The 27,985-nt window shown below is 48.6% G+C and overlaps 1 protein-coding gene and 1 long non-coding RNA gene across 3 annotated transcripts; both read right to left on the bottom strand.

Annotated features, from left to right (window-relative positions):
* Positions 1 to 15: 15 nt before the first annotated feature.
* On the bottom strand, positions 16 to 27,985 carry LOC143694814 (uncharacterized). 2 transcript variants are annotated; one of them, XR_013183532.1, is made up of 3 exons: positions 27,770 to 27,985; positions 25,683 to 25,832; positions 16 to 204 (listed from the first exon to the last, which is right to left on the bottom strand). It is a non-coding gene; the product is annotated as an uncharacterized LOC143694814 (long non-coding RNA). The 2 variants fall into 2 exon arrangements; XR_013183531.1 differs by lacking the exon at positions 16 to 204 and adding an exon at positions 17,406 to 17,587.
* On the bottom strand, positions 20,915 to 24,989 carry ADRA2A (adrenoceptor alpha 2A). The gene has a single exon (XM_054637462.2). It carries the CDS (start codon positions 24,210 to 24,212, stop codon positions 22,878 to 22,880), a length of 1,335 nt encoding a protein of 444 aa, XP_054493437.1. The 5' UTR covers positions 24,213 to 24,989; the 3' UTR covers positions 20,915 to 22,877.

Below are 27,985 nucleotides of genomic sequence, written 5' to 3' on the forward strand. Positions count from 1 at the left end.
AGATACAAATCTAAGGAAAAACAAACAACACACTGGTGCCCAGCCTGACAGTCAGGCTATCACAAAACTGGTTTCATTATTTAACCACTGTTTTGTCCTTCCCAACACTTACTGTGTGCATTTTTTCCATTTTTCAAGCAGTTTACACCCTTGAAGCCCAGCTCCATATGGTTCGGGGAGGAAAATATTCAGTTCAGGCTCCACCTGCAGTGACAAAAAAAAATGTTTCCAGGCAGAGGGGGGCAAAAGGTATACATTCCACTTTCCAGGTTACTTACCTGCATCAAAAGAAAATCTAGAAGATAATTATGTGGAAAATGAGTTAAAATTGGAGATGAGAATTAGCACCATCTCACTGAGGAAGGAGATTTCCAGCTGGCCCATGCAAACAAAGCCAGGGGTGAGTTCAACTCATTAACTCAGCATAAACCATTTACCTCTTTTCTGTTGTACTACTTTTTCTGCCAGATTAGTGAGCTGAATCAGCATAGAGAGGGTCCTACAGGTGCCAGAGCTTGGATAAATGACAGGATCTTAAATGTTGGACTGCAGAGCAAAGCAGCTTAGTGAGCAGTAGGTGTCAAGGAGATCTTACCCCATCTGAGGGTACTGTTAGTCTGTAAAATTGGTGAGACAGGCATTGCACTTCAGCACTTCTCTGCACTTTTTGATCTGTACTTCTATCTGTGGGATAGAATTTATAATACAACCAGAATAAAGTATAAGCTGTGATGAACACACCACCACCTCTACACAGGAGTATAATATAATCTCTACAATATATTTGGTAGGTGGGTATGAAAAGTGGTGATCAAGGTTATGTACAGGAGCTGCTGCTCCTGCAGAACCAGTGACACTTATGAATTGTGCATGGATTCACCCAGAAATAGATGTAGATTTATCTGCTAATCCTGACCTCCTGCCTGCCAAGGGGAATGGCAGAGTCCCCTGCAAACATCCTCCCCTAGTAACTGTACCTATTGTCAGTGGCAGAGAGATGCCTCAAAGGTGCACAGAGGAGACCAGGCTGGCTCTTCAACACCAGCTCAATGCTCTCACACTGCCAACGTGCCCTCCAGACTGGCCTGGAGTAGGTGCCAGAGCCACACATCCACTTGAATCATGAAAGCAAACAGCCTCCTTGGTGCCATTCAGGAGTGAGTCACAGCTGTGGCCATGGCTGTCCCCTGTTCCAGAGAGTCCCAGCATACACATTTGTCACTTGCTGGCCATATGCTCAGAGATTTTCTCTTTTTTCTCTTTTTTCTGTTTTTTTTCTTTTTTTTTTTTTTTACAAGATAGTGAAGCTTATGGTGTATCTGATTAGCTAACATCTTCCTGGTGCTGTGGGAATTACTATATCCAATGCTTTTAGAGAAGGTATTTGTACAGCTTTTACCTGCCACTCTCCATATCGATCAATTGCTGCTTTCAGGAATTTATTTCTACCATATTACAAAGATCACCTTACTTCAAATCCACTCTGTCTCCTGGATACATGTTAGCAGGAGAAGTATGGCTTGTGTTGCATTTTCTTAGACTATTATTCTATATTAAAAGAAGATTAATTATAATGACTTTGCTTAAAATGTCATGGTGCAGTGAGATGACTTTCAGTTCCCCAAATTTAAAGTACTTAAGGCTACTCCTCCTGTTGTGTCCTGGGTTTGCATTATTTATATTTTTTTTCTTCAGTAATTTTTCCTTCTGGTGAAGTCTGCTGGGTAGCAGCCCTGAGCCTGCAGGCTCACATCTGCAACCAGCTCTCCCTCACCAGTACTCTGAGTGTCCCCTGGGAAGGGTGACTGCCAAAGGAGCAGCCTCTAGGAGGAAAACAAGGTGCTTTCTCCAGGTCCAGGATGGGCCCCCACCCCTTCCAGCCTCGGGCAGAGACACACAGGCAACCCAGCACGAGGAGAGAAATTAAAAATGAACCCTCTGCCAGGTAAAACATTACAAAGAACAAATAATAAACAGTCTGCTCTCAAATATAAGGGAGTGAAGAATGCTCGTTTATAATCTCGTCTGGTACAGAAACTATATAATATATAGTGTAATACAGCATGATATATAGGATGTTTCAATGGGGTTTACAGCATGATATATAGGATGTTTCAATGGGGTTTCAGTGTCTGGAAACAAAACTTCAAAAGAAGAACTGGTTTCCAGCACTTTATGATGAGGTACATTCTTCCCTTACAAAATCCCCACACCTAAATTCCAAATACTGGATCAAAAAGCATGGTGACTTTAATTCAAACCTTCTGCTTCTCAGTGCATTCTCACACTGAAATTTATAAGCTTCTGCTCGTCCTTTTTGTACAAAATAATGAAAACTTGAAAGTCACCTAAGCACAGTCATTATTGCTTGGCTGCTTGCTGTTTTAGACAGAAATCTGGTCAGAAGGGAAGACTTGAGCATTGCAGTCACACTAACAGGAGATATTTGTCCATGGTGAAGACCTCCCTGAAGACAGCAGCAATACATCATAAGTAAATTTAATCTATTGCATTACTGGTTTGACACTCCCAGCAGCCACCTGCAGAGAGTTCCCAAGGACTCAGTGCTGACCCAACTTGTCTCCTGCCTTATCCATGGTAGCATGCCAATCAAGGATCAAGTGGGAAGGAAAGGTTTGGAAAATACCACCACATAAATGAAAAACAATAGAAAGTTCCTAGCTTGGGTTAATTTCAGAAATTGTCCGAGAATCTACCATCAGCAAGCTTTCAACTTGATGATGAAGTGGAAAAAAAAGCAAAATGAAAAAAAATATTCCTAGCTGAATGAAAGATAGATGATAGACAGATAGATAGATAGAGATAGATAGTTACATAGATATAGATATAGATTAAAATTCACAGAGATATAGTAGTTTCTAAGTCAGTTACTGCCAATAAAGTGAGCTCTGTTGACTGCAGAGTATCCAGGATATGTTATTTGTTTATATTAATGAAGAAAAAAAAAACTCAACAAATTGGGAGCATGGTGCAGAGAGAAACTTCCTGGGTCATAAAGTCCAGACTATGAGTATCCCAGGCACCACATAATTGACTCCTTTTCATCTGAGTTATCTCTGGTTTCACAGATTGATGTGGAAAGAATGTAAAACAGGAGATACTAGCAATCAGAAAGTAAAAAATTACTGTATCATAAGCAAAGCCACACCAGCACTGAGAACAGCCACAAACATAGCAATGTGTAAGGCTCAGACAGGAAGGCAAAGACTAAAGTGTAATGAAAAGTCTGATTGATTTTTGAGGAAATGTGTTGTGGTCTCAATACACCTGTAGCACAGGAGTGGCAGGAGTGCCTCTGGGCAGGGCACTGAAGGCAGCACCATGGATGGGGCTGTTTGGTGCCCTCTCCCACTGTGCTCTGGGGTTTCCTCCACTCCTGCCTGATGGGTGTGAACACCCTCCACTCAGAGAGTTTCAGCCCATGGTGATGAAATGCTCAGCTCAATATAACCAGAGGTTGACAGGATGGGAACACAGCTGTGTCCGGCAGGGATAAACCACAGCTCTGGCAAAAGCTGTTCAGAGCTGCTGATTCACTGCTGTTACCAAGGGGTTTACCATCACTGTAGCAGGCATCAGTGTGTGTCCTCTCTTCCCTGTCCTGCAGTGTCCACTAAGCTTCAGGGCTGTGTTTCCATTCAGTCATCTTGCCTCCACCACCTTTAATCACCTCTAATTCACCTCTGTGAAAACCGAGATTTGGGAACTCAGTTCTCCTTGGATAGAGTGGAAATTGAAGTCTTTATCTTTTGTCAAATGAAAGCCTCATGTCTTTTAGAGGAAGGGAAGGAAAGGATAAAACAATAGCAAACTGCACGAGGCAGAGGGAATTGATTGCAACCATCCATATGTAATTTCATTGGGGAGGACATTTAATATTTCAACTTGATCTTTGCTGTATCAGGAGAGCAAAGAATATCAACATATGAGGAAGGGAGAGGCTGCAATGTCTCTTGATTTGAACTGTAAATGCCCACAAGCAAAACCATGAGGTACTTTCAGACAATCTGTACTGCTGTTGACTGAATGTATGTGGCCCAGACTGCAGGCAGAACCAGAAAGCCACTGGACCTGCTTGGGGACAGCAGTGACCCTAAGCCATCATGGCAAGTCCCCAGCACAGCAGGTATTTCATCCAATTCTAGTAACCAATTTCTCTCTCCCCTTCACTCCTGGGTAGCTACAAACACACTGGCAAAGGGCTCTCAAACCCTTGCAAGAGGAAAGAGCTTTGCATCCTACGGTCTGAAATGGCCCTACCCTCAAAGCCAGAACTTATAACTCTGACTGGATCAACTTGGCTGCAGCACTTTGGCCACCTACCACAGCAATGCAGCTCCCTGAGGTGGATCAGAGCTGGCTTGAGCTACAGTTTACATCACAGAGGGAATAGTTGCCCCAAGAGTTCCATATGCTCATCCTTTCTGACAGCCTAAAGCTGCCAAACACCTCTCTGTTTGCCTTGATCACTTCCACGCTCACTCAGCCAACTGCAATCCAGCTGTACAAATTAATTATTGAAAAAGAGGGGGAGATTTACTCATTGCTCCAGATGATTAATCAGCTAGTCAGGCATAACATCACCCATGCTATTGTAATTGCAGTCAAATAATAAATAATGTTATATGTACTGCAATCATAGCCATCATCAAACACCGGAAGAGCCTGGTAATATAAGCAATGTCATCTGTTCACAATCCCACAGCCTGAAATTATCTAGAATCTGGAATCAATTCTTAAAGACAGCTCATGAGATCAAGGGCTTGGTACAGAGGAAGACTGGAAACGAACCAGTGATGGAAACCAAAACAAGAGAAGGTTTTTGGACAGATTTAGGGACAAGGATGCAAATCCCTTCCAGGTTTGGTTTTCCTGGCCTGGTGGTACACATGTGCAGACAGGAGCTGGTCAAGAGGTCAGTGCACTACAAAATGCTGTTGCAAGCACTGCCCCACTCCCTGCTGCTGGGACACATTCCTCCAGCCCCAAGCATGCTGCTCATCCCAGGGTGTGAGGGTGGAAGCCACCCCTCACCACCCAATGGAGAGGAGACAGGCAGGGCCAAGCTCACCAGCATTCCATGCATCCAATATCTTCTCTCAAGAGCAGCCACCACAAAGGTGATCTGGAGAGAGAAGACAGATTTCTTGGGTGATTACTCCCCTCAAATAAACCACAGTCTTTCTTTTGTTATCCACTCTGGTCTGCAAGCAGCCTGTGAATAGCTAAGACAGGGAATTTGTTTAACAGAATTTACCAGCTTTGCATCCTTATTTATAGCTCTTCCTGGCTGAGTAAGTACTCCAGCCATTAGGTTACCTTCTCAATAATTCTCCATGCACAATTGGTCCTCTCATCTCACTGACCTTGTCCCTAAACATACTGCAGTGAAATATCTCCATTAAATTTCTGTTCACTCATTCTCTTCATTCAGATCCTAAACCAAAACCATAAAGATAAGACTGTTTAGCCCCCAGTTCTATTGCTCAGCAGCCACAATGTGCATTTTTTCTCTGCATTCTTCATTTCACACAAGATAAATACCTCCTCCAACTTTCTAAACTAGCAAACTTCTGAGAAGGGATTGTAATCTTGGATCCTGAAACTGGGCTGCAGCAAGGAGCAGATTTCACTGCACATACATTCATATGAGTAGCCAAAGTATGTATTTACTTGGGAATGCAGGTGAGGATGCCCCAGTCCACATTCTGTATAAACAAGTGACCAAGAGTGCAGTTCCCAAAGCCATACACACACACACACATATGGTAGCAAGTGCACTGTACCCAACTATCTCAACCCCTCTCAGATTCCAAAGCTGCTTTTAAACACCTCATGTGCTTACATAAATGTCTTGAACTCATCATAAGTTTGGGCCAAGCACCTGACTTCTGTCTCACCACTCAAAATAGGCTCAACAAAGAATATTTGGCTATCTGTCAGCCTTGTAGCACTGTATCTTGCCTCTTAGCACTGAAATGAAAAGACTAGATGATGTGGCCAGAGCCTAGAAGAAAGGATATAATGAAGAAGCAGCATGAGAACTTACAGTCATCACAGCAGGTGTAAAAAAGTGTCTTCTGGGTTGTTACTTTTTTTTTTTCCAGTGTCTATTTTGCCCAAGGCTGGTGGTATTCACTTGTTGAGCAGCTTTTTGGTGGTCTGCGGGAAGCTGATCGTTCTTCTCAGTGGGGCAGTTTTAGTTTGGAACAGATAATTTAAGACAAAGGCCATCAGCCTGTTGTCTGCCTTACAAACACTGGCTGAGCCTGCTCAAGGCCTGCTTCCAGTGGAACTGACACAGGGCTCTTTTCTCGGCTAAGTAATGAGCTGTATTGATTTTCCTCAAAAAGAAAATTGGACTTTTACAAACAACACCACAAGCTGCTTGAGTCAGGATGCTCCTGAAGGGATCTTGTGACCACCACAGGCACTTGTGCTTATCATGAAAGAGAGGAAAAAAAAAACCTCAGTGGGTTTTCTCTGCAAGGGCGGGTTACACAGTCAAAAGCAAATCTCCTTGGACAGGTACCAGACCACCATGCCCTGCAGAGGCACTTGGCATTTACTCACTTGAAAAGCATCTGCATGAACAACTTTGTGCTTGTTCTAGTGAGCCAAGGCCCAAAGACTGCACCAGGAGGCCACATCTTTCTCCAGCCTTTTCCCAGTCTCTTCCCAGTCTCACAGAAATGCTCATACCCACTGCTGGCTGCTCACTCAGCAGCAAGCAGCACTGGGCCACTCCATTTATGCCACCTGGTAGATCACTGCTGTTCATCTGGGCAAAATAACTCCAAGAGTTGAGCCCCTGGCAACATCTGTCTGCTCCTCCCTGGGCTGTTGAGCATTTTGGACCTTCTGAGGAAGTCTCATGACATGGCAGAACACATGGGATTGTCCTCTTCATTTACACCAGACTATTCATGTCTGGCCAGCATAGGTTTAGTTTTTACCTCCTAAAGCTTAAAATTGCTAGCTATAATCTCCACTCCAATATCCAGACCTACAGCATGTTCCTGAAGCTGATCTGTGAGGAGAAGAGCATTCAACCAACTTCTAAAAGTCAGTGGAATCCAGCTCCTGCCCCAGTACCTCTCCAAAGGTTCTGCTGGCCTGGTACAGAGCACAGAGCTGCACACCCAGGACCTGGCTGTGTGCACCAGCTCAGGCTCACCTGGACACCTCTGTCCCCTCACTCTGCTCCTCACTTTCCAGGACAGAAAATCCATCTCTCTTGCAGAGGGTGCCACTCTCTGTGCACCCTTCCACCCAAGCCTGGGCACCCTGATGTGCAAGGATGCAAAGGCAAATCCCCTTCCTCAGCTGAAAGGGAATCATTGAAGAGTCTCTGAAGGAATAAACCTAACCATGATGTGACAAGCTGGTCTAATGAGGTCAGGCTTCCCCCAGGAACCAAACCCCAGCAGGGTTTGCATTGTGCCCCAGCCAAGCCCCTGGGGCTGCCATATCCTCACATCAACACCAGTGCCGCCTCCAGTCCCCAGCTACGTGCTTGCAGTCCCCCAGGAGGCACCACCAGCACCAAGGCAGGCAGTGAGGGCATTCCCTGGATATCCCAATCCCAAGGCTTTACCATGCAGTGAGGGCATTCCCTGGATATCCCAGTCCCAAGGCTTTGCCATGCAATGAGGGCAGTCCCTGGATATCCCAATCCCAAGGCTTTACCATGCAGTGAGGGCATTCCCTGGATATCCCAGTCCCAAGGCTTTGCCATGCAGTGCAGGCATTCCCTGGATGTCCCAATCCCAAGGCTTTGCCATGCAGTGAGGGCATTCCCTGGATGTCCCAATCCCAAGGCTTTGCCATGCAGTGAGGGCAGTCCCTGGATATCCCAATCCCAAGGCTTTGCCATGCAGTGCGGGCATTCCCTGGATGTCCCAGTCCCAAGGCTTTGCCATGCAGTGAGGGCAGTCCCTGGATGTCCCAATCCCAAGGCTTTGCCATGCAGTGAGGGCATTCCCTGTATATCCCAGTCCCAAGGCTTTGCCATGCAGTGCAGCCTCAGGCACCCACTGCTTCCAATGGCCCCAGAAGGCAGCAAAGGAGGAGGCAGCTTCAGCCTTGCTCTCATCTGTGATGAGGCAACACCCAAGAGCCTGATTGCTAAATGCCATGGCATCCAATTTTTCTTTGCAGTTTGACTCAGAGATCACATGGCTCCTAGCTCTGTCTGAAATTCTATGTCTTTGGACTCTGAAATTAAGCACTTATGGACAATAATCTCTCTGAACAGACATGGACACCTATAGAAACCTACAGAGGGAAAAAAAAAACCCTAATCAAAGTTTGCAAAATTAGAAAACTAAAGAAAAAATCAATAGCAGTAAGCTCAGCAGGGAAAAGAAGTGTTAATTTTGTGTAGGTAAATGGGAATTACAGGAAAATGGAAAATACATAAAGTGTAAATTCAAAGTCTCAAAAACACAATTAAAGGAAGTAGCTGACACACTTACCTGGGCCAGAAAGGAATGCAATTAAAACCACAAAATAGGCTTTTCTAATAGTTTCCATATCAGTAATTTCTGTGTATTATTTAGTGCATTATATAATCTGAAGAAATATTAATATCTCTCCAGTAAACCAATATTTTATTATTTCATTTTAACAGATGAGGAGAAGAAAGTTTTACAAGACCTTTGGCTCATAAAACAAGCTGTTTTCCTTCCTAAGGGGATAAATAGAGATCACAGCAGTAAGCAAACTAGAGGTAGCCATAGCTGACCTAACTTAAAACACAAGAGGTTTTGTGATGTGTGTAAAGAAGATGAGCACCACATTGTAATGATGTGCTCAGGCCCCAGCTGTCTGCCTGACCCAGCTCCTGCATGGTGCATTTTCCCCAGGAACCAGGAGCAATTTGCTGTACCCAGCCCCACTGGCAGCACACTCAAAGGAGGGGTGGAAAGGCTGATGTGATCAACAGCTCAGAGCAAGGCATAATAATCCCATTTTCCAAAGATTCCACATTTACAATCCCTCTTCCTTTTAATACAGACTGTGTTGTTTTAATGATGAATGAGCTTCTTTTGACCTGGTTTTGGGAGATCTCCAGAGCTCAGACTAGCAATGCCTTTTGCAGACAAAAAAAAAAAAAACAAAAAGGAAAAAAAATGAAAAACAGTGATAAATTTTGCTCCCTGCCTTAATATGAGATGCTGATGTCACCTAACCAGATTCACATGACACCTGCCCTCCTTCCTAAAAATATATTAAAAGCAGCAAAATATCTCCTCTCCCCTTGTTATCATCCCTTCAATAATTCTGCAGAATTAGGCTAAATGCACTGATTATTTTCCATGTGCATTAATCATGGCTAAATCATGCTAGAGAAGAAAAATCTACAGCCTGCTGTTCCTTCTCAGCATCCTCCTCTCACCCTGCTCTCAGAACAGTCTCAGCCTGGAGGGCATCCTGCCAGTGTGATTAACAGTGTGAAGTGGGGAAGGGAAAGAGGTGGGAAGATGAAGCAAAAAGACCTGTCCTTCCTTAAAACTTAGACATGCTTTTGGCTTATGAGAGCAGCAAACCCTTGAGAGCATCATGTACCTGCACCAAGAGCTTCCTCAGCCCATGAAATCCAGACATGGTGGACTGCTGTCCTCTTCTCCAGTGTCCTTCCAGTCCCTGTCCAGAGCCCTGCTCCAAGCTCACAAATCCTAACATTAGACTCAGGAGAAATGCCTACCAAGCTTTTATTTTTTTTTTTTGGCTGTGCTTATTGAAATATTCAGTAAAGGTTTAATAAGTTATGAAGAGCTGTGAATGGTCAGCCTATTGCTGTAGAGTTGGATGGAGCCCACCAAGACAAAAGGGAGAAGGAAATTGTGTTATTCCCTCCTTGACCAGATTTCTCTCTGCCAGTGCTGCAGCTCTAGAGAAAGTATTTTCCCAGAGCTGGCCAGGAGGTTCCCTTCACCATGGACCAAGAGAAAGTGAGTGCTCAGGGTGACTCAGCTTGCCCTGCTACAGACATTTAAACAATGGAGTCCTGGCCTGGCTGGTCACTGCACTGAGGAAGGTCCTAGGCTGCCTTTTGGCAAGCCTTGGAAGACAGGCTCATTCACCTGCTTGGGGTTGGTGGGTTCTGGAGTCAAAGTGAAACTGCAATTATCTAATTAGAGCTGTGAATGTCACATTTCAAGCTTGATTTGGCTACCACCTCTCCCTGCAGGGAGGCTGCTTGTGCTACCAAGCAGGGACAGAAGAGCAAGCTCTGATCCTCAGCCTGTAAACTCCTCCAAAGAGGATCCCTGCTGCTGGCTCTCCTCCACAGCAGCTGCTGCTGTGTCAGAAGAATGGGTCCTGCCAGAAAGATTTTTCCATTTTGCTTTTCTTTTGCCAAAATCCTTGAGGGCACTGTCACTTAAAAAAAATAATTGTATCCAAAAGAAAGCAGATCTGAAGTGGAGATGACCTGGCAGAAGGAATGGATGACAAGTCTAGGAAGTGAGCAGTTAGTGCTGGGCTCTTTCCAGAGGCACTGTGGTCATGCCCCACATTAATAAATTGTGACAGCCATAAAGATGGGCAAACACCTGCCTACCAAGCCAGCTGCTTGCTCCATAGATACAGTCACTAAGAAGCTCTGGAGAAGGTTTAGTCCCTGTCTTGTCAGAGCAAGGCTAGAGAGTGGGGATCCAGAACAGGGGAAAAGCAGAGTTCAATAAAGCCTCCAAAGACTGTTGATGCAGCTGGGGATGGAGAAACACACTCAAATTCCATGTACCATGGCAAAAGGATTAGGGTGCATGTCACAGCACTTAGTGCACAGTGCCTGAGTTTCTCCCAGGCAAGTGCAAAAGTCTCCTCTCCTGCAGTGTCTCAGAGAGAAAAAAGCAGGGCTTTGCAGAAGGGTTTTTGCTGCAGGATGTTCTTCTTCCTCTGGCCTGGAAATCCAAATCCTCTAAGTCTTTGCACATGAGATTCACATTCTATATTACAGCTGTTTCATGCTTATGGCATAATGTTTTGGGCTGCATCCAACACACGCTGAAAATTTTGCACTGTGAGGTGGATCAGATAGCAGAAGCCATGGAACACGACCTGAAAATTCAGATTTACAATGGTTTTGTTCTCTGGGAACAGAGACACATGCAGCAATCTGCTGTGACAGCAGGTGGCTCGAGGAGTACTTACTGAAAGATGGATTTTCCTCCCCATCATGCCCAGAGCAACACAGTTGGGCAAAACAAAGTGATCACAAAAACTACACACAGTGACAGAATCAAAACATGTCACAAGAAAAGCACCTTCTGCTGTTGTTTTGGTTTTGAGGGGGGCATCCCAGTTGGGTACCAAAAAGCTCCCAACACTGCCATCAGTCATTCAATCAATTCCAAAACAGCTCAAAGAAATATTGCAGCTTTGTCCCTGTGATAGCTCAGGCACAATTTGGCTGAAGTAGCCCCTCTCTTTAGTAGTGAGGGCTGGAAACATCCAGCTTGCAGGACAGAGGATGCTCCAGCTTGCAGGGTCTGTTTAAGTCCCATGAAGGTTAGTGTGGTTTTTGGGCAAGTCATCTTGGAGACAAGGCTACCAAGCAAGGGCAAAGAGGGTGCTCTGAGCTTGCAAGGTGGAGAGCTTGCTCACTGCCCTCAGCCCAAGGGACTTGGTGTATCCAACTCTCCAGCCCTCCCTGTGCCACCTGACAGCTCTCTTGGCCTTGGGCATCGTGCCAGAGGATTTGTCTAATGGGCTAACAAAGGTGAGAGCAGCTGAGACCACTGCAAACCCCCAGGCAAGTACAGCTGACACCTACAGACCTTTTCCATTAGATCACCTATTGCTGACTCCTGGCCTCTCAGTCCCATCATGACATCATCCACAGGCAGAGGAAGATGAATTAAACCCCTGTAAGAAGATCCAAGAGAAAGTTTTCCCTCCAGAGACAGACTCTGATTCATACTTAGGAAAGGTCCAGTGCTACCCAAAACAAACACTCCACAGGCTGGTGGTCTCACTGCCTCATCACTGTGTTCTTCACAGACACTGGTCATAAAGGAAACAGGCAGGCCTCTCCCTGGCTTACATTGCAAAGGGCAGGTGAAGCCATCAGGCAGGGCTGGAGAAATGTGCACCCTGTAAGGTGCATGTCCCTGTACCCCTGCCTGAGGTGGAGTGCTCTTTTCAGTACATTTCAAATAAAACACTCTCACATTCATCAGTTCCATAAGAAGAAAAAACTTCTTGCAAGCTTTTCATAGAAGGGCCAGAGGAGAGCTGGATCACTGCTTGGAAAGGGCAAAGTTGGAGCAGAGCTTAATATTAGACTGGTGAGAAGTCTATGAAAACACTCCAAAAGTGCTTGGATGCTGTCTGAGTTAGTACTGAAGGGGACCCTGAAGGTTTTCAACCATTTGCAAGGCTTTGGCACCAGCATCAATGTTTGCAACCTGAATTCACTTTGAACACAGTGTTCTCAGCTGTTGGCTGATGAAAAAAATCTGCTTGAGATGCTGAGGCAAAGACGTGCAAAAAGAAGAGAAACCTCCCTTGCTGCTTCCACAGGATTCTCAGGAACAGTGCACCAGGGAGGCAAGGACAGCCAGAAAGGACCTGAAATAGCTGAACAGAAAGACAGCTCTGATGTGGCCTCTCTTGCAAGGACCATTCCATCTTCTACCCCACCCTTTGATATTGCTCCTGCTTAGAAAACTAAAACCACCAGAAGGTAACAGTGGGTTACTCCTTTTCTTATGTGAATGCCACAGCTGATGTGAAAGCAAGGCCACCCACATGCCATTCTCCTGATCCTCAGAAACTCTCACATACTCTCAAAAATCTTCCCAGAGCCATGGTTGAAGATGGCTGCCAACACAGCAAACCTGCAATTCAGCAGCCTGTGGGCAAATGCTGCTCGTTCCCATCCACGTTTCCTTGCAAAGCTGTGCTTGGGATTCCTCACAGTCTGGTTTCTGCCTTGTCTCTGAGAGCCTGCAAGCACATCCCCTGCCTCCAGTGAGAGGTCTCCATCCCTCCTCCTCTGAAATGACAGGCTGCATTAGACTGTTCAGAATCACATTTGGTTCTCATTTTCGAACAGACATCCAAGATATTATTTTTAGAAGAAGCTATACTGGTATTTGCAAAAAATAGCCTTCTTTGCTTTTATCCCAAATGGGGTCTTTTCCAAGTTTCTTTTCCTACTTTAGTCATATCTCTAAAGCTGTTTGCTTTAAACAATCCAATTCCAGAAGCACATTAACCAGACTCTCTTTGGGCTCCTATTGCATGTGCCTTTCTCTGTGTCACAAGGCAAAACCACAATCAGCTCAGCTATCACCTAATTCTCTTCCCCAGCAGAGAAAGCCCCAGTTTGAGGGCCATATATGAGGGACAGCAGGTGCATTCAGCGTTAGCCTGGTGCCACTGACATCCATGCATCAAGAGGGCAGCCTCCCAAGACCTGTGCCCAGCCATGGGGAGTCAGTCCTCACCAGTTCCCTGCAGTTAACAATGCAGATCAAGAGCTGGTGCCATTCACCAAAAGGAGAGGAGAGCTGCCAGCAAGGGCTGGCTTTCCCAGGTGCTGACCTGCCTGCCTGGCTGTGGTCCTGTGGGGGCCCTCAGAAATCTGCTCTGGAAATGGTTTTCTCTGCTTGGCTCTGTTTACAGCTCTGAGAAAACCTGGCAGGATAAGTGAAAAGACATCCCTGATGGGTATTGGGGGTTCTGCTGCCTGCTGGCAATGAAACTCGAGGCAATTCAGCAGCACAGAGATAAGCCATAAAAACAAAGACAGGTTTGTTTGGGTTTTCTTCAGCAGATTCCTAGAAAAAGACCTGGACTTAATGAGGTACTGCTGCAGCATCCAGAGACAAGGCAAGCATGGAGTGCTGGTGTCTGCAAACAGACTGCCAGTCAGCCTGCAGCCACAGGAGGAGAGTGCAGGAGAGCACAGCCTGCAGGAACAGGAGCAGGAGGGCACAGTAAGGCTGGAATTCCCACACTCTGGCTGGCTCCTTCCCCAGGGGTCTGCAGGTGCCCCTCAGGTGATGCTATGAGCATTGGGGATGCACATCCCTCAAGCAAGGACCATCATCTTGGGCCTCTGTGACCTTAGAATCCAGGCTCCTTTGTCCAGCAAATTGAAGAGTTGCCTTTCCCAGGCATCATGGACAGCATGGACTCACAAGCCCACCCAGAGCAGGGATGCCCTTTCCTGGCAGGAAACCAAAAGGGACCCTAAAGACACCAAAGGACACAGAGAACAATTGCCACCACACCAAACACAAAGCTGCCATCCCCAGCCAGTCTCTGAGCACCATTGTGAGATTAGTAATGGGGTGGGCAGACATGCCCACACAGCATGAGACCCCCTCCCAGAGGTCCTCAGCATCCCTTACCTTACCAGCCAAAAAGCTGACCAGGCACTGCTTCACACCAAACTGAATGAGATCAGCTTTCTGGTCCTGTTAAGCTCCATCAGCTGGCCCATGCTGAATTATTTAGAACCATATTTTATTAATCTACCACAGCTTTTTTCACTCAACCTCTAGCAAGTCACTTAACCACTCTGAATGGTTGCACTGGCTTCATCCTCTTGCAGTGATGCTGGCAGAGGTGAGAGGGACAAACCATTACTCTGCTAAAGCTTCTGAAATATTCCAGTAGACCAAAGTGGTCTTTTGGACAACGAGAGCCCTGGATTTATCCTCACTCTTGATGGGAGGTCTTATCTAAACACACAAGTCCTTTTGTGTGGGTTATGACAATACTTTTGTTTAGAAAACTCCTGCTAGGACAGTGTACATACTTTTAAAACAAGCTCAGTGTAGCCCAAACCAAGCAAACTCTGGCTACAATACTGCCAGTGCCAGCACAGGGGCCAAACTCCAGCCCTAGAAATTGGGCACTGGAGGAAATGCATCCCCAGCCCCTCCCAGTGCCCATCATCACTTGATGGATACAATGACAGACAGGTAGGGACTGTAGCTCCAAGCCATCATTGGCTGCACCAAACCAAGGGTCATTTTTTCAGTCTCCACTCACTGGCAGGTGGATTTTGACAGCAGGACTATTTCTAGTTAAGCATTTGCCACCAAGGCCAAGCAGCTGATTCCTGACTTGGGGACAGTGGTCCCACTCCTGCTCTGGTGGGGGATACACAGCACCAGCCTGCACAACTGATGAGGAGTTAGCTGCCCTCCTTCAGGCAAGATGCTGTTTTCCCACATTTTCCTCTTCAGGAACGTAATTAATCTGTATGAATCAATGCTGTTTTCTTCTCAGTTTGTGTTCACTGCCCTGATAAATGAGAAGCATGGGAGAAAACCCTTCCCCACGAGGCCTATTTCCCCACTGAAGATGAATGTGGCAGGAGAACAGGGTGACACCTGCACTGAAGTGGCACCTGAGTCCCAGAAGGTTGTGGCTCATTAATCCCAGAGGAAGGAAGACCACGTTCCCACATGGCTGCCAAAGACAAGGACCCAAGACAAATTTAATTCATACCCACAGATGATACTCCCATGTAACTCTGATCTTTGAACACACTCTGACATTCAGAAGATGTTCTAGCTTTACTGCCCACATAAACATCCACTGGGGATGCTATCTGGGGGGAAAAGGGATCTAAATATTTCATTTCAGTCTATTTCATAAAATATTTAATCTATTTAATATTAATTAAATCTTGGTCTGAATAAACAACAGATAAAAATTCACCTCTTCCTCCAAACATCTGATAACTTGAAGATGTCAGTCTATGCAATCCCAAGTGAGATGTCAATTAATAAGAGGGGAGGGTCCTAACTTTATGTTCTCAGTTGCTGGAATTGCTGTGGTGGATTGTTTGCCTCCCATAGCATTTCAGGCTGAATCCTTTTGCAGATGGGTGTACAGTAGCATCATCTGGTTTACACCAACCATTTCCACACACAGCTTCACTGTGTCTCATTTTCCATGGACTCCATTTGTACATCCCCAAGTGTGTGCCCTCATCCCACCCCCAGTCACTGCTACATGCTCAGCAGTGGGAATCCATGAGGCTGAGGTGACAAAAACAGGTATTTGACTTAGGGCAAATAAAACCCAGGCCCCTCACAGGTGGATGTCACTGGTGTGAATTGTTTCCTAGTCCTTGACCACCTTCCTGACACGGCTGCACATCTCTCACATCACCCAGCAGCAGGGTCAGGAACAGGCATTTCTGGGAACAATGAGCAACAGCTACAATAGGAGCAGATCATTTCCAATGCAAAGGTTTAAGCCAGTTAACACCGGGCTTTAAAGGCAGTTGCCACCATTGCATCTGTTGCTACAACCATGTTATTTTACTACAGAAAACCTTGTTTGGACCAAATCCCATCCGTACCAGTCACAGCAGCCAGAACACAGTCTCTAATTAGCCCCCACAGAGCCAACAGTGATGAAAGATTGCCCTGCATCCAGCACTGCTTACCTTGCTCTCCTCGATGCGTGCCCAGCTCAGCAGAGCAGCATTTAGCTTTTCTTTTCCTCCCTGCTGCACTGTTTAAAGCCATCTCACCCAAACACTGACTGGTGTTGATGAAAGCAATTATCCTGCTCCTCAGAATGTGTCGGATGTATCTTCATTACCCTGAGACAGCAACGCCAGAGGCCCTGCATGGTAAATCTTTCAAAGTAAGCAAGTCAGGTGATTTCATTTGAATTGGACATTTTAACTCTTCTGTCCCCACTAGATTTTGAGGCTGGTTTAAAGCCACAAGATATTTGCTTTTAAATAAAAAATGCAGGATTGCTTTTAACATCTCTGAAGTATAAATCTTTGGGTTGTGCTTAGGTCAAACCCATAACCAAGAGAAAAACAGGGAGACTCCAGTCCCTTTTCATGTTGGCCATGTGGTTGACTGGGGTCGTGCCACTTCTCTGTGTTTTGGGTACTTCTGGGGGAAAGATGAGCTCAGTGCTGCATTTGGTGTCCCCTGTGCCCTGTCTGGGTAACAGCACAGCAGAGACAACGAGCATGGAGAGCTGTTTGTGCCAAGGAAAGGTTGCCTAAATTAAAAACAGGAACTTCATTCTGACAAACCCCATTCAAGGAGCCATTTCAGCTCAAGTGTCTGCATCATGGAACCAAGAACAAGCCCAGCCTTACACAGCGAGGACTCATCCCTAGATTATCCAGGAATTGTGACTGCAGGAATAAGCTGGGAAAGGAGAGCTCCAGCAGGGTATAAATCAGCATCCCAGCAGCCAAGCTGCCAGGTCTGCCACCCCAGGGTCCAACCCTGCATGGTTTAGTCTGCAAGAGGAACAGTTTGTCCAAATTCTTCTAGTGCCAAAAGTTATCCTGGTAGCAAAAGACCAGAATTCAGCTTTTCACTCTACAAAAAAGTTCAGTCAGTTCAGAAAAGAAGTTTGGGTGCAGAGTCCTTAATATTTATACATTTATTTCATTTTTTACTTGGGGAATCTTTCGGTAACACCTTAAGGTGTCAAACTTAGGATGAATACTTTGCAGCAATGCCACATGCACAGATGAAGAAAAGGCAGCCTTCACCAGAAGTTATTTTATCAGAGATATCCAGCAGTAAGAAGCTTGTTCTTTTCTTCTTTTCTGTGGGGAGCAATTGAAAAACAAACAAGAAAAAAGGCCATAAAGTCATGGTCCAGCAAAACACAACTGTTTCAAGCAGCAGCAGAGCAATCTATTCTTCCATGTAGCAGCTGACTTAAAGCAAATGTTTCTCATGTCTGGGAGTGAACCCTGCAGCAGGTCACAGAGCTCTGGGGGGCCTCAAGGCTGCTCCTGTAAATGCAATATCCTGGGCTGTGCCCAAACCAATTTGGGCCAAAGGCTGCAGGCAGTGCACGCAGTAAAGCAGGGGTGCCCAGGTCAGCTCGTCTCACCTCCTGATAAAACCCATTCACCCCTTCACTCTCACACAGACCCAACTGCTGGCTTTTGACTCAAACATGCCTCTGAAAGCCCTGCAGACCTCCTGCTGCAGAGCACTGCCGACAGGAAACACATGTCAGTGGAATTTCTCCACTAGTGCAAAAGGCACTGCTGGCCCCAGGAAATCCCAGAGCACCTAATGACCCCCGAGCCTCCTGGGAAGGGTCCTTGCTCTTCACTATTCCCTGAAATCTGCTACAGGCCACTCTCAGAGCCACAGAAGCAAAGCAGGACCTTAGATCCAAGCCAGCAGAGATGCTCTCTCTGAATTTAGCCAACATGGAATTGATGATCACATTAACAGACTAAACCAGAGCCAGCTTAAGCAGTTTTAAACTAGTTTAAGCCAACAAGTTTTTACCTGTGTTGATGACACCTGTGCTCAAGTGAGGGAGTTGTCTTCCTGCTCCCTTTAATGGTCTATCCTCATGTCTCTCTGTTGGATTTGGGTGCTGAGACCCACTTCACACCCTCATACTCCTGGATGAGATGATGTCCTCAACATTTGTGGTCCTCCTTGGGAAATGAGCTCTCCTAGGGGGCAACTGGAATGTCCAAGAAGGTGTCCCAAGATGGAAGAATGCTGAATGACCAGCTCAAACATCAGTATCTCCATCCAACACCTCTCAACAACCCCTGCTCCACAACAGCAAGCCTCCTCCTCCTCCTCTGCTTGCATGACACCTCCCTCCTGGGACTAGCCATGGTCTGACACAAAAAAGGCAATGAATTTTTGTGTCCTCCACAGCCCTGCTCACCATCCCCTCTGCTGAGCCTTGAGGAAATTTGGGATTGTGCTGTAGCCTCCCTGCACTGTGACTCCCAGATGGAATTTCACCTGGGCTTCCCAGGGCTCAGACTACAACACTTTCTGTTCCCAGAGGGGTTGGGATCTGGTCCTGAGCATTTGTGAGCTGAGGGAGAACCAGTGGCTACTGCAAGGGTTGGGCTGACACAAATTCTGCTCTCTCTTCACTCCATTCCTACAACTTGAGATAAGGCACAGAAATCACAGCTACTACAAACATTTCACAAGTCACAGAGATGTTCCTATAAACCAGCTGCAAAGAGCAGTTCATACCAGAGAAGATGAGAGCTGCAAGTGGAGCTATCTGCCAGAGCACTGGCTGTAATAATGGAGCAATCTCAACAGACTTTGAACTTTTCCAAAGAGCAGAGAATGTTAAGAAATAAGACAAAGAGTGGGGAAAGTTGCATAGGCAGCAGGGCCACCACCCAAGCCAGAGGGAGCCTTCCTCTGGGCAAGAGGATGCAGGGTGGGACTGGGGGTACTCACAGCACAGGAAGGCCAATGAACACTGCCTGAAATCCACCAAGGCTCCTCTGGGTGTGGGAAACTCATTTTGTGTGAGCAGAGTGGCTCAGGCCAAGTCCCTCCCTCACAGGAAAGAGGCTCCTCTGTGTGGCCAGCTGCTTGGCCCCCTGAGAACGTGGACCAAAACCCCATGGAAACAAATGAATACACCAGTGGTTCTGAGGGGATCAGGGACAAGCCCTGGGCAGGCAGCCACAGGTCTCTGCAAGGGCAGCCCTGCTGCTCATGCAGCTCTCCCCAGAAGCATTTCAGGACATTTGCTCCACCAGACCCACTCACCTGAGCCCTTCCTGCACACTCCTTCTCTGGCACCTTTGTGCCCTCCTCGGGGGTCCCCACACAAGGGGTGGTTTGCAGGGTCACCCCACAGAGGAAAGTGGTGGAGAAACTTCTCCCAGGGCAGAGCTGGCAGTGGAGTCTCTGCCTGGTGTTTGCTGTGCCAGCCTGGCTGGCTCCCACCCAGCTGGGCTGACAGGTCCCCCTCCCTCCCCTCACACCATTAACCTTTCAGCCCCAAAATAAAAGGTTATAAAAAACAATCAAAGTTCATTACATCCCTTAAACGCGTCATTTGCAAGGGAATGACCTGGAAGCAATGATGGGGAGGGATTCAGGGGGGAAGGGGAAGAACCTCAGTCTCCCAGCCCCAAACCCAGCAAAATATTCTACTGTCCACTCTAGAGATTTGGCAGCAAGGACATTGACAGCCAGAGGGGTGGAGCAAGTGCAATCAATGGCTCTGGATCACCTCGTGTCCCAGGAACTGACCCAGAGTCTCCCACGGGATCTGCTTTGTAAAACCCTCCCAGGCCATCAGGGTCAGCCAAGACCAGAGTGGGAGCAGGACACTCTACCAAAAACAAGTTCCCCTGACCTGCAAAGGCCACCATGAGGTGAGCCAGATGTTCATCTCTGGGCCACCATCAGGTGCCCTACACGCAGCAGAGATGCTGCCTGCACATCCTGGCCCCCTATCACCGTGCCAAGCACCTCCAGCTGCAGCCCTGGGGCACTGGCAGAGTGGGGCCAGCAGCTCCCACACGGGGCTCTGATTATTTATTTTCTCACCAGGAGTTCCACATTCAGTGGGAGAACGTTCCCCTGTGACCTCCTTTAGGGAGGGTCTTGGCAGCACTGGTGGAAGGGCAAGCAAGCTCTGGAAACAAAGGCCCACTCAGGTGGACACTCCTGCATATATCACAAAATGTTGCCTCCCAGCCTAATTGTTTCTAATCCCATTTGCAAACTGATTATTAAAAACCCTCCCAATGGCTGCAAGCACCATGCCAGGCAGGTCCCCAGCAGCAGTGCCAGGCTGCACTCCCAGGGTGCAAATCACACCCTCAAACCCTACGCTCTTTTCTTTAACAAACACATGAGTGCCCTTCCCGTGGCACAAAGAGGGGAGGGGGGGTGGAAATACCCAAGAAATATCAAGGACTCATTTGTTATTATGCCACTGCATGATGAACAGAGGCATTGTTCCTACCTGGGCTGACAATCCCTTTCAGACAACACGAGTGCTTTGCCCAGCATGTTCTTCAAAAAATGGCAAGACCAAAGCTACCGGTAGCTCCGTGAACAGTTCAGAAAATAAAATAAAATACAATACAATAAAACAGCTAACATTATTCAGAGGATTTTCACACTTGATCTGTAAACGTTTTTTTATTTAATAAAAATAATCATCCATTATAGCAACTTCTGCTCGTGGTTTGGTTTTGTTTTTGTTGTTTTTTTTTTTTTACATTAAAGCACAGTTTATTTGCTTTCCTCACCTCTTGAGGATTCAGTTCTGAAAATGCAAGTGAATGTAAACACTGCTCTCCAAGTCCCAAGATGCATCCGGGGACACTTGGAGTTAATTAGAAAGTCAAAAGAGAGAGCAAAATCAACAAAACACTTCCCAAAAGTAAAAATGTATTTTTTAAAGTCTCTTCCTGTGTACCATACAACTCAAGAGAAGGCAAATTCATTTATACATTCAATGTATACAAACTTTGCTTTCTCCAAACCGTCTCTGTGACTAGTCAGCATTTGATAAAGCTGTATTCCTAACATTAAAAGACTTGCAGATTCATTTATTTATTGTGTTAAATCAAAAGTTTTTCCTATAAATGTTCTCCAGAAATTTATTCATGGCACAAGGATGTTATATTTGTTCTGTCCATTTTTGTTTTGGATTTATTTTTTTTTTTAGCACAAAGAGCTGAAAGCCATTTCAGGAAAGAGTGTAAAAGCAGTATTAACTCTCTCTCCTGCTCCAATCTCACAATATTTACACTTGGATTAAAAAAAAAAAAAAAAAAAAAAAAAAGCTTAATTACACTATAAAATAATGGAGAAACTGGAAGTTAAGTTTCCCATTTCAGAGTTTTGCCTTGTATAAGACTGAAAGAGGGATGCTTCCCTATTTCCTAGGAAAGATGAGACTGGCAGGTTAAAAACTGAACTCTTTCTTAATTGAGAAAGAGGAATGGCCACTGTGCACAAACTCCTTCCCCCCTGCAGGAAATCCTGCAGGAGTTAAACCATCACAAATCAGCAGAGATGAGATAACATGATATGCAGAGCCCTGCTGTTTGCTTTGAAATGTTACCTATTTACAGTTGAGGTGGAGGAAGCAAGTGAGCATCGAACACATTTCAGTGCTGCAGAGTAGTGTAATATCAAACAAGATTAACTCTGGGGAGCCTGGCAGGGGGCCAAGGCTCACGTTGCAAGGGAGAGACAGTCCCTGTTGCCTGGGACATCCCTGCCTGCACAGCAAAGCCACCGCTCCGTCGGGCTCTGCTCTCACGAGTAGCGAGATGGCAGGTGCCATCTCAGCTGTGTTGTGTCACAGGCAACACAGAAACTAAACAGAAACAGGTATGACATCAAAAAAATAGCAACAAAAATAGCCAGTCTGGTGAGGTCTGTGATCCTAAGTTTATAGCCAAAAAAAAAACCAAAAAAAACAACCCAGGAATTTGGGAATTTTGGTAATATTATCAAACTGTCAGGTAGGAGGATGGCTCTAGTTGGTCAGTGGTTTTGAGGGGCTTTGCAGGGGGTAGGAAAAGAAAGACTTTTAAGGTATCAAAGATAATTAAAGCATTCACAGTTTCAAAGCTGCTTGCCTTACAAAAATTAAGACATCAAATTCAAGAATACAATACTCTATTTTACAAGGGGGTCAAAATTCATTACATATACAACAGGGGGGAAAAAGACACAACAAAATAAAAAGCCAACACCTCTGGTGTGGCATACTCCCTCTTTGTTGTTCATCTCACAGAGCTGCACGATGTTTGCCTTTAAAGAGTCAAACTAAGCAGTCATGAGAATATCCACTGAGAGATTCTGGCAAAAGAAAAAAAAAAACTAACAAAACAAACCCAGCAAGTCAAAGGCCATCCTCCCCTGGCAAGCTGAATGCCACAGCTCGGACCTCCACTTGCCTGCTGCTCCTCACTGCTGCTGCCCGGTGCTCCCACAGGCTCATCTCAGGTTTTAAAGGCTTCCTGCTCATGAGCTGAAGGAAACCATCCCATGCAAGCACAGCCCAAGAGAGACATACTTTACACTCCTACAAAGTCTTGGTTAGTCCTGCCGGTAGCAAAGGGTCCTTCAAGCACTCCTTTTCCTCTCTATCCTGCAGAGGATCCTTTTGAAAGCCCGTCTGAAGTCATGGTTGAAAATGGTGTAGATGACAGGGTTCAAGGAGCTGTTGCAGTAACCGAACCAGAAGAAGAACTTGAAGAGGGTGTCGGGCACGGAGCAGCTCTCGCAGACGGCCATCAGCGTGTAGGTGAAGAAGAAGGGGAACCAGCAGATGACAAAGACCCCGATCACCACGGCAAGCACAAAGGTGAAGCGCTTCTCCCGGTTCTGCCTGCCTCTCCAGCGGGACCCTTTGGTGTTCCTCTCCTCCTCTGTCTTCCTGGGCAAATTGTCCCCGGGCTTAATTTGGCTCAGCTTAGTCTTGGTCTTTCCTCTCGATGGTTTCTCCGACTTCTTGCACTGGTTGTTCTCCTGGTGCTCAGAGGAAGAGGTCTCCTCCATGTCTATGCCGTTGACCTCTCCCTCTTGCCCGCCACTGCCTCCTGCCGCCTTCTCCCCGTTGAGCTGTGCTGTGGCTGGCAGGTCCTCCTTGTCAGCCAAGCCATTCTGCTTCTTCTCGGGGCGCTCCGCCCGCTTGTTCGGTGGGACCCTCGTTCTCCTCTTGGCTATCTGGTAGATGCGCATGTAGACCAGGATCATGATGAGGCAGGGGGCAAAGAAGGAGCCGATGCTAGAAGAGATGATGTACCACTTCTCATCGTTGATCTTGCACCCTGCCACCCCCTGGTCAGCCTGCTGCCCGCTCTTCTTCTCGATGGAGATGAGTGGTGGGAAGGAGATGACAGCTGAGATGACCCAGACGATGAAGATGATGCACTTGATGCGTCGCGGGGTACGCTTGAGGTTGTACTCGATGGCTTGTGTGATGGACCAGTACCGGTCCAGGCTGATGGCACAGAGGTGCACAATGGAGGAGGTGCAGAACAGCACATCCAAGGCCAGGTAGATCTCACACCACACTTTACCGAAGTACCAGTAGCCCATCACCTCATTTGCCAGCGAGAAGGGGATGACCAGTGTGGCCACCAGGATGTCAGCTGAGGCTAAGGAGACCAGGAAGAGGTTCTGGGGGGCTTTGAGTGCCCGGCTGGTGAAGACAGCGATGATGACCAGAACGTTGCCAAAGACGGTGAAGAGCATGAGCAAGCTGGCCAGGCTGATGAGAGTGATGGTGGTGTGCAGAGGGTACGGCGCGTCCCAGCCCGGGCCGGCCCCGCTGTCGTTGAAGGTCCCATTAGTGCCGGGAGGGGGGTAGCCCTCCTCCTCCTCCAGCTGCCGCTGGTACTCCATGGAGGAGAAGAAGTGGCCCCTCTCCGTGAACGGGCGCTCCAGGTTAAACATCAACCCCGGCTGCGCGGACACCCCCGCCCTTCGCCCCGGCTCCACCCGCGCCGCGCCCGGCTCCGCGCGGCTGCTCCGCTCCTACAGAGCCGCGGGCCGGGGCAGAGCGGCGCGCCGGGGGCCGGGGGGCTGCGGGCGGGCACGGCGCATGCTGGGCGCTGCCCCGGGACCCCCGAGCGCGGCGGGGCGGGCGGAGCGGGGCCGAGGCTGGAGCTGCAGCCGGCCGCGGCTGCTCTGCCTCGCTCGCCGCTGAGCGGCTTTATAGCCCCGGATCGGGCCGGGGCTGCCGCGTCAGCCCCACGTGGGGAGCTGCCCCCGGTGCGCGCACACGCACACACAGACACAGGCAGAGACACACATGGACAGGCAGACACACACAGACACAGCCCGACTCGCACACCGCGCACCCTGCACCCACACGGACACCCGCGTCCCCCGCACACGCCCCTCGCTCAGCGCTCACGCCCGCTCCGCGCTCACTCCGAACCCGCTGGCACCGCCTGTATTTGCACACCCGCTCGCTCCCCGCACACACCCGCACCCACTGTCACGCTGTCCCCATCCCACGGTCTCGCCCCGCCCGGAGAGAGGAGCGGCCCCGCGGAGCGGACCCCACTGTCCCCGGGGATGGGCATGCGAGGGGCGGCTGGAGGCGACAACCGTGCGGGCTCTGCGGCCCGGCCGGGGGTGCACAAAGGGCTGTGAGGGAGGGAAAGCTGCCGCCCCGTTCCGCTTGTGCGCCGGGGAACGGACGGGCTCCGCTCCGCTCCGGTGTGCGGCCGCGCTCGCTGGGAGCCCGAGGGCAGCGCTGTCCGCACGGCCCCGCGAGTCAGCCAGGGAGAGCTGAGCTGCCGGCCCCGAGGGCAGGGACCCCGCGGGGATGGAGGCACCCGCGGGGATGGAGGCACCGGCGCACGGAGGGACCCGCGGGGATGGAGGCACCGGCGCACGGAGGCACCCGCGGGGATGGAGGCACCGGCGCACGGAGGGACCCGCGGGGATGGAGGCACCGGCGCACGGAGGCACCCGCGGGAATGGAGGCACCGGCGCACGGAGGGACTCGCGGGGCGGGCGCGGCCCCGGGCAGCGCGGCCGGGCAGTGGCACCTGGCGGCCGCGGCGCCTCACTGCACCCGGAGCGGCCGCTCCCGACGGCCGAGGGGAGGACGGGGAGGCACGGCAGCCGGGGATGGAGCAGCTCCGCACCGAGCCCAGCCCGGCTCAGCCTCGCTGCAAGGGCATCCACGGCCGCCCCACGCCACAGCACAGGCTCAGCACACTCGCTCCTGGCAGTCCCCCAGGGGCAGCAGGCCTGGGCGGGCAGCTGCCCCACACCTGGAAAGCCTCCCCTGTAGCAGCGGGGCTGCAGCAGCAGCATGGAAGCTCTGTAACAGCAAAGGAGGAATAGTGATGCTCCAGGTAGCCCACCCAGCCCTGACACTGCCACTCCCAGCACGGACAGATCACTCACCTGCAGAGCACACGGCCTCCAGCCCCGATCCCTCACTCACTGCCTCTTTTCTCTCTTTTCAGATGGTTCTAGTGATGCTCACTTGGTGCTCCAGATACAGGCTGCTCTCAATCGTCGTGCTGAATGCTCGGGCCAATGAACCGATTTCCTCTGCAAGAGGAAAAGCCTTCAGGGAGGAAAGCCTGTCATCTTTGTCCCTGTGCCACACACCGTGTTATAAACCAGGCCCAGGAGCAGTGACGCCCAAGAGAGGGAACAGGAATGGGAGAGACAGGGTCTGGGAGTCAGAGAACACAGCTTCTGGGACTGGCACAGGGCTGAGTGAGGGAAAAAGAGGGGGAATCCCATCACCTGAGCAAGTGAGTGCAGGGCCCACTGCACTGGTGTGTCTGGGAAAAGGACAAAATGCAGATAGTAACTTAAAACCTGTAAATTGAACCCAAGAAGACTGGCATTCCCACAGAAAAGATCTTTGTCTGAGAGTAAATGTGATGTACAACCACAGATTTCACTGCAAGGATGAGAGGTCTAAGTCACCTAAATCTATGGCAAGGCCGGGTGAGAGGTCAAGGATGTGCTGGACTTTGCAAACACCTCCTGCCTTCTGCTGCTTGCAGGGAACTGCTGTGCTCTGCAGATGCCTTGCTCTGCCTGGCAGAGGGTCTTCCTCTAATAAAGAGTCTTCATCACTCTTGGCAGAAGCCGCCTTGGTCACTGCTTGGGTGGAAGGACCCAGACAGGGAAGGGTGCAGGCTGTGCCCTGCCTGCATGATCAACCCCTTGTGTGATCAGTTTGATCCCAGTTCCAACAGTTCACCTTCACTAAGGCCACCAGGGACTGTCTGAGGTGCTTTGCTCAGACCTGGGATGGTGCCTTCCCCCATGCTCTCTGCATTCCCCAACACAGACAGACTGCCAATTTAAATGACAAAGCATGACCAGCTGCCTTTGGACAGATTTTCTGTCTCTTTTTGTGGCTAGACACCCTCAGTCTGCCTGAAAGCTAAACACAACCAGCAACTGTTGCTCCTGATCCACTGCATGGCAAAAGCAGCTTTGATCAATTCAGTTTGCTGGGACAAACTGGGAACATGAGGCCAAAGGCCTGAAGAAAAGGGTTTGTCCCAGAAACACCACTAGAAAGAGAGCTCTCTGCAAGTGGGGAACAGCTGGGATGACATTGTGTTCATCTCAGAGAGGGAGAAAACCTGCCTCATCAAAGGCACTTTCCTCTCATTGCCACCGTTGTTGTGCGTGTGACATCTCTGTGATTTTATCGACACCAGAAGTGCCCAGCACTGTCTGCAAAGTGACTCAGTAATGCTGTCTCCCCTTGATTTTCTCTGCATGTTATCTCATGGCTCTGCCCAAGTGTTGAGATGAAGGGTGGTCAGAAACTGCAAGGGCTGGCAAGTACCCTGAAGATCTCACATGACAACCCATGGCAACCTTGTCCTACAGGACAGCTGTCTTTACAAGTCTGTACCAAGCTTGATGATAATTTGTAATATTCATAAAGCCTTAACTCCCAGAACCCTGGGATTAGGCAAGAAACTTGAATTTTTAGCCCCTGGAACACTGTAAAGAAAAGTTCCACGGGGACAAAGAACAGCTACAAAGAACATTTTTATATCAATTCCCTGACGTTTGCATCCAGACGCTCAATTTTTGCACGCGTGCTGCTGACAGTGTTAATATGAGTAATAAGACTCTGCAGATCAAACTCAGTCGACAAGTGCCTGACAAGACAGCCCAGAAAAAACAGCCTGTTCTCTGCAGCATCCCACACCAAAGACCTGCAGGAGCCTGCCCTTTCCCCAGAAAGCAGCCTGGCTTCTCAGCAGAACCCCACAAGGAATGGGGCTCGCCAGACAAGGGGGGACGGCCTGGGTGCACACTAATGAGTGAGGCTGAAGAGAGACCCATCCCGGCCTGGGTGCACACTAATGAGTGAGGCTGAAGGCTGTCAAGGCTCCTGTGCTGGCTCCCCCTCCTCCCTCCATCCCGGGAGGGAGCTGTGCCCTTTCCGAGGCCAAGTTCGCATTCAGCACGCGTGCCTGGAGCGCGGCCCCCGCAAACAAACTGACCTTTCCAGCTGGTTTCAGGTCATTAATTAGGCATGCTGCCTCCATGTTTATGCATCTCTTCCACTCCTCGACTCCAGCATCACTTCCAGCATTGTCTACATTGCGGGGAACTGGGACCACCCTCCCCTGTTGCCTCTCGGGGAGAAGGAGCTGAGAAACGCTCATGCGGTCTGGGAGCTGCTCACGGCACGAAGCAATCCACATATGGAGAGAGAA

Source organism: Agelaius phoeniceus, chromosome 9 (genome assembly GCF_051311805.1).
Source record: "Agelaius phoeniceus isolate bAgePho1 chromosome 9, bAgePho1.hap1, whole genome shotgun sequence".
NCBI classification, from domain to species: domain Eukaryota; kingdom Metazoa; phylum Chordata; class Aves; order Passeriformes; family Icteridae; genus Agelaius; species Agelaius phoeniceus.

Bases quoted from the DNA above. Each gene is read 5' to 3' on its own strand.
- ADRA2A (XM_054637462.2), bottom strand. From the start codon at position 24,212: ATGTTTAACCTGGAGCGCCCGTTCACGGAGAGGGGCCACTTCTTCTCC.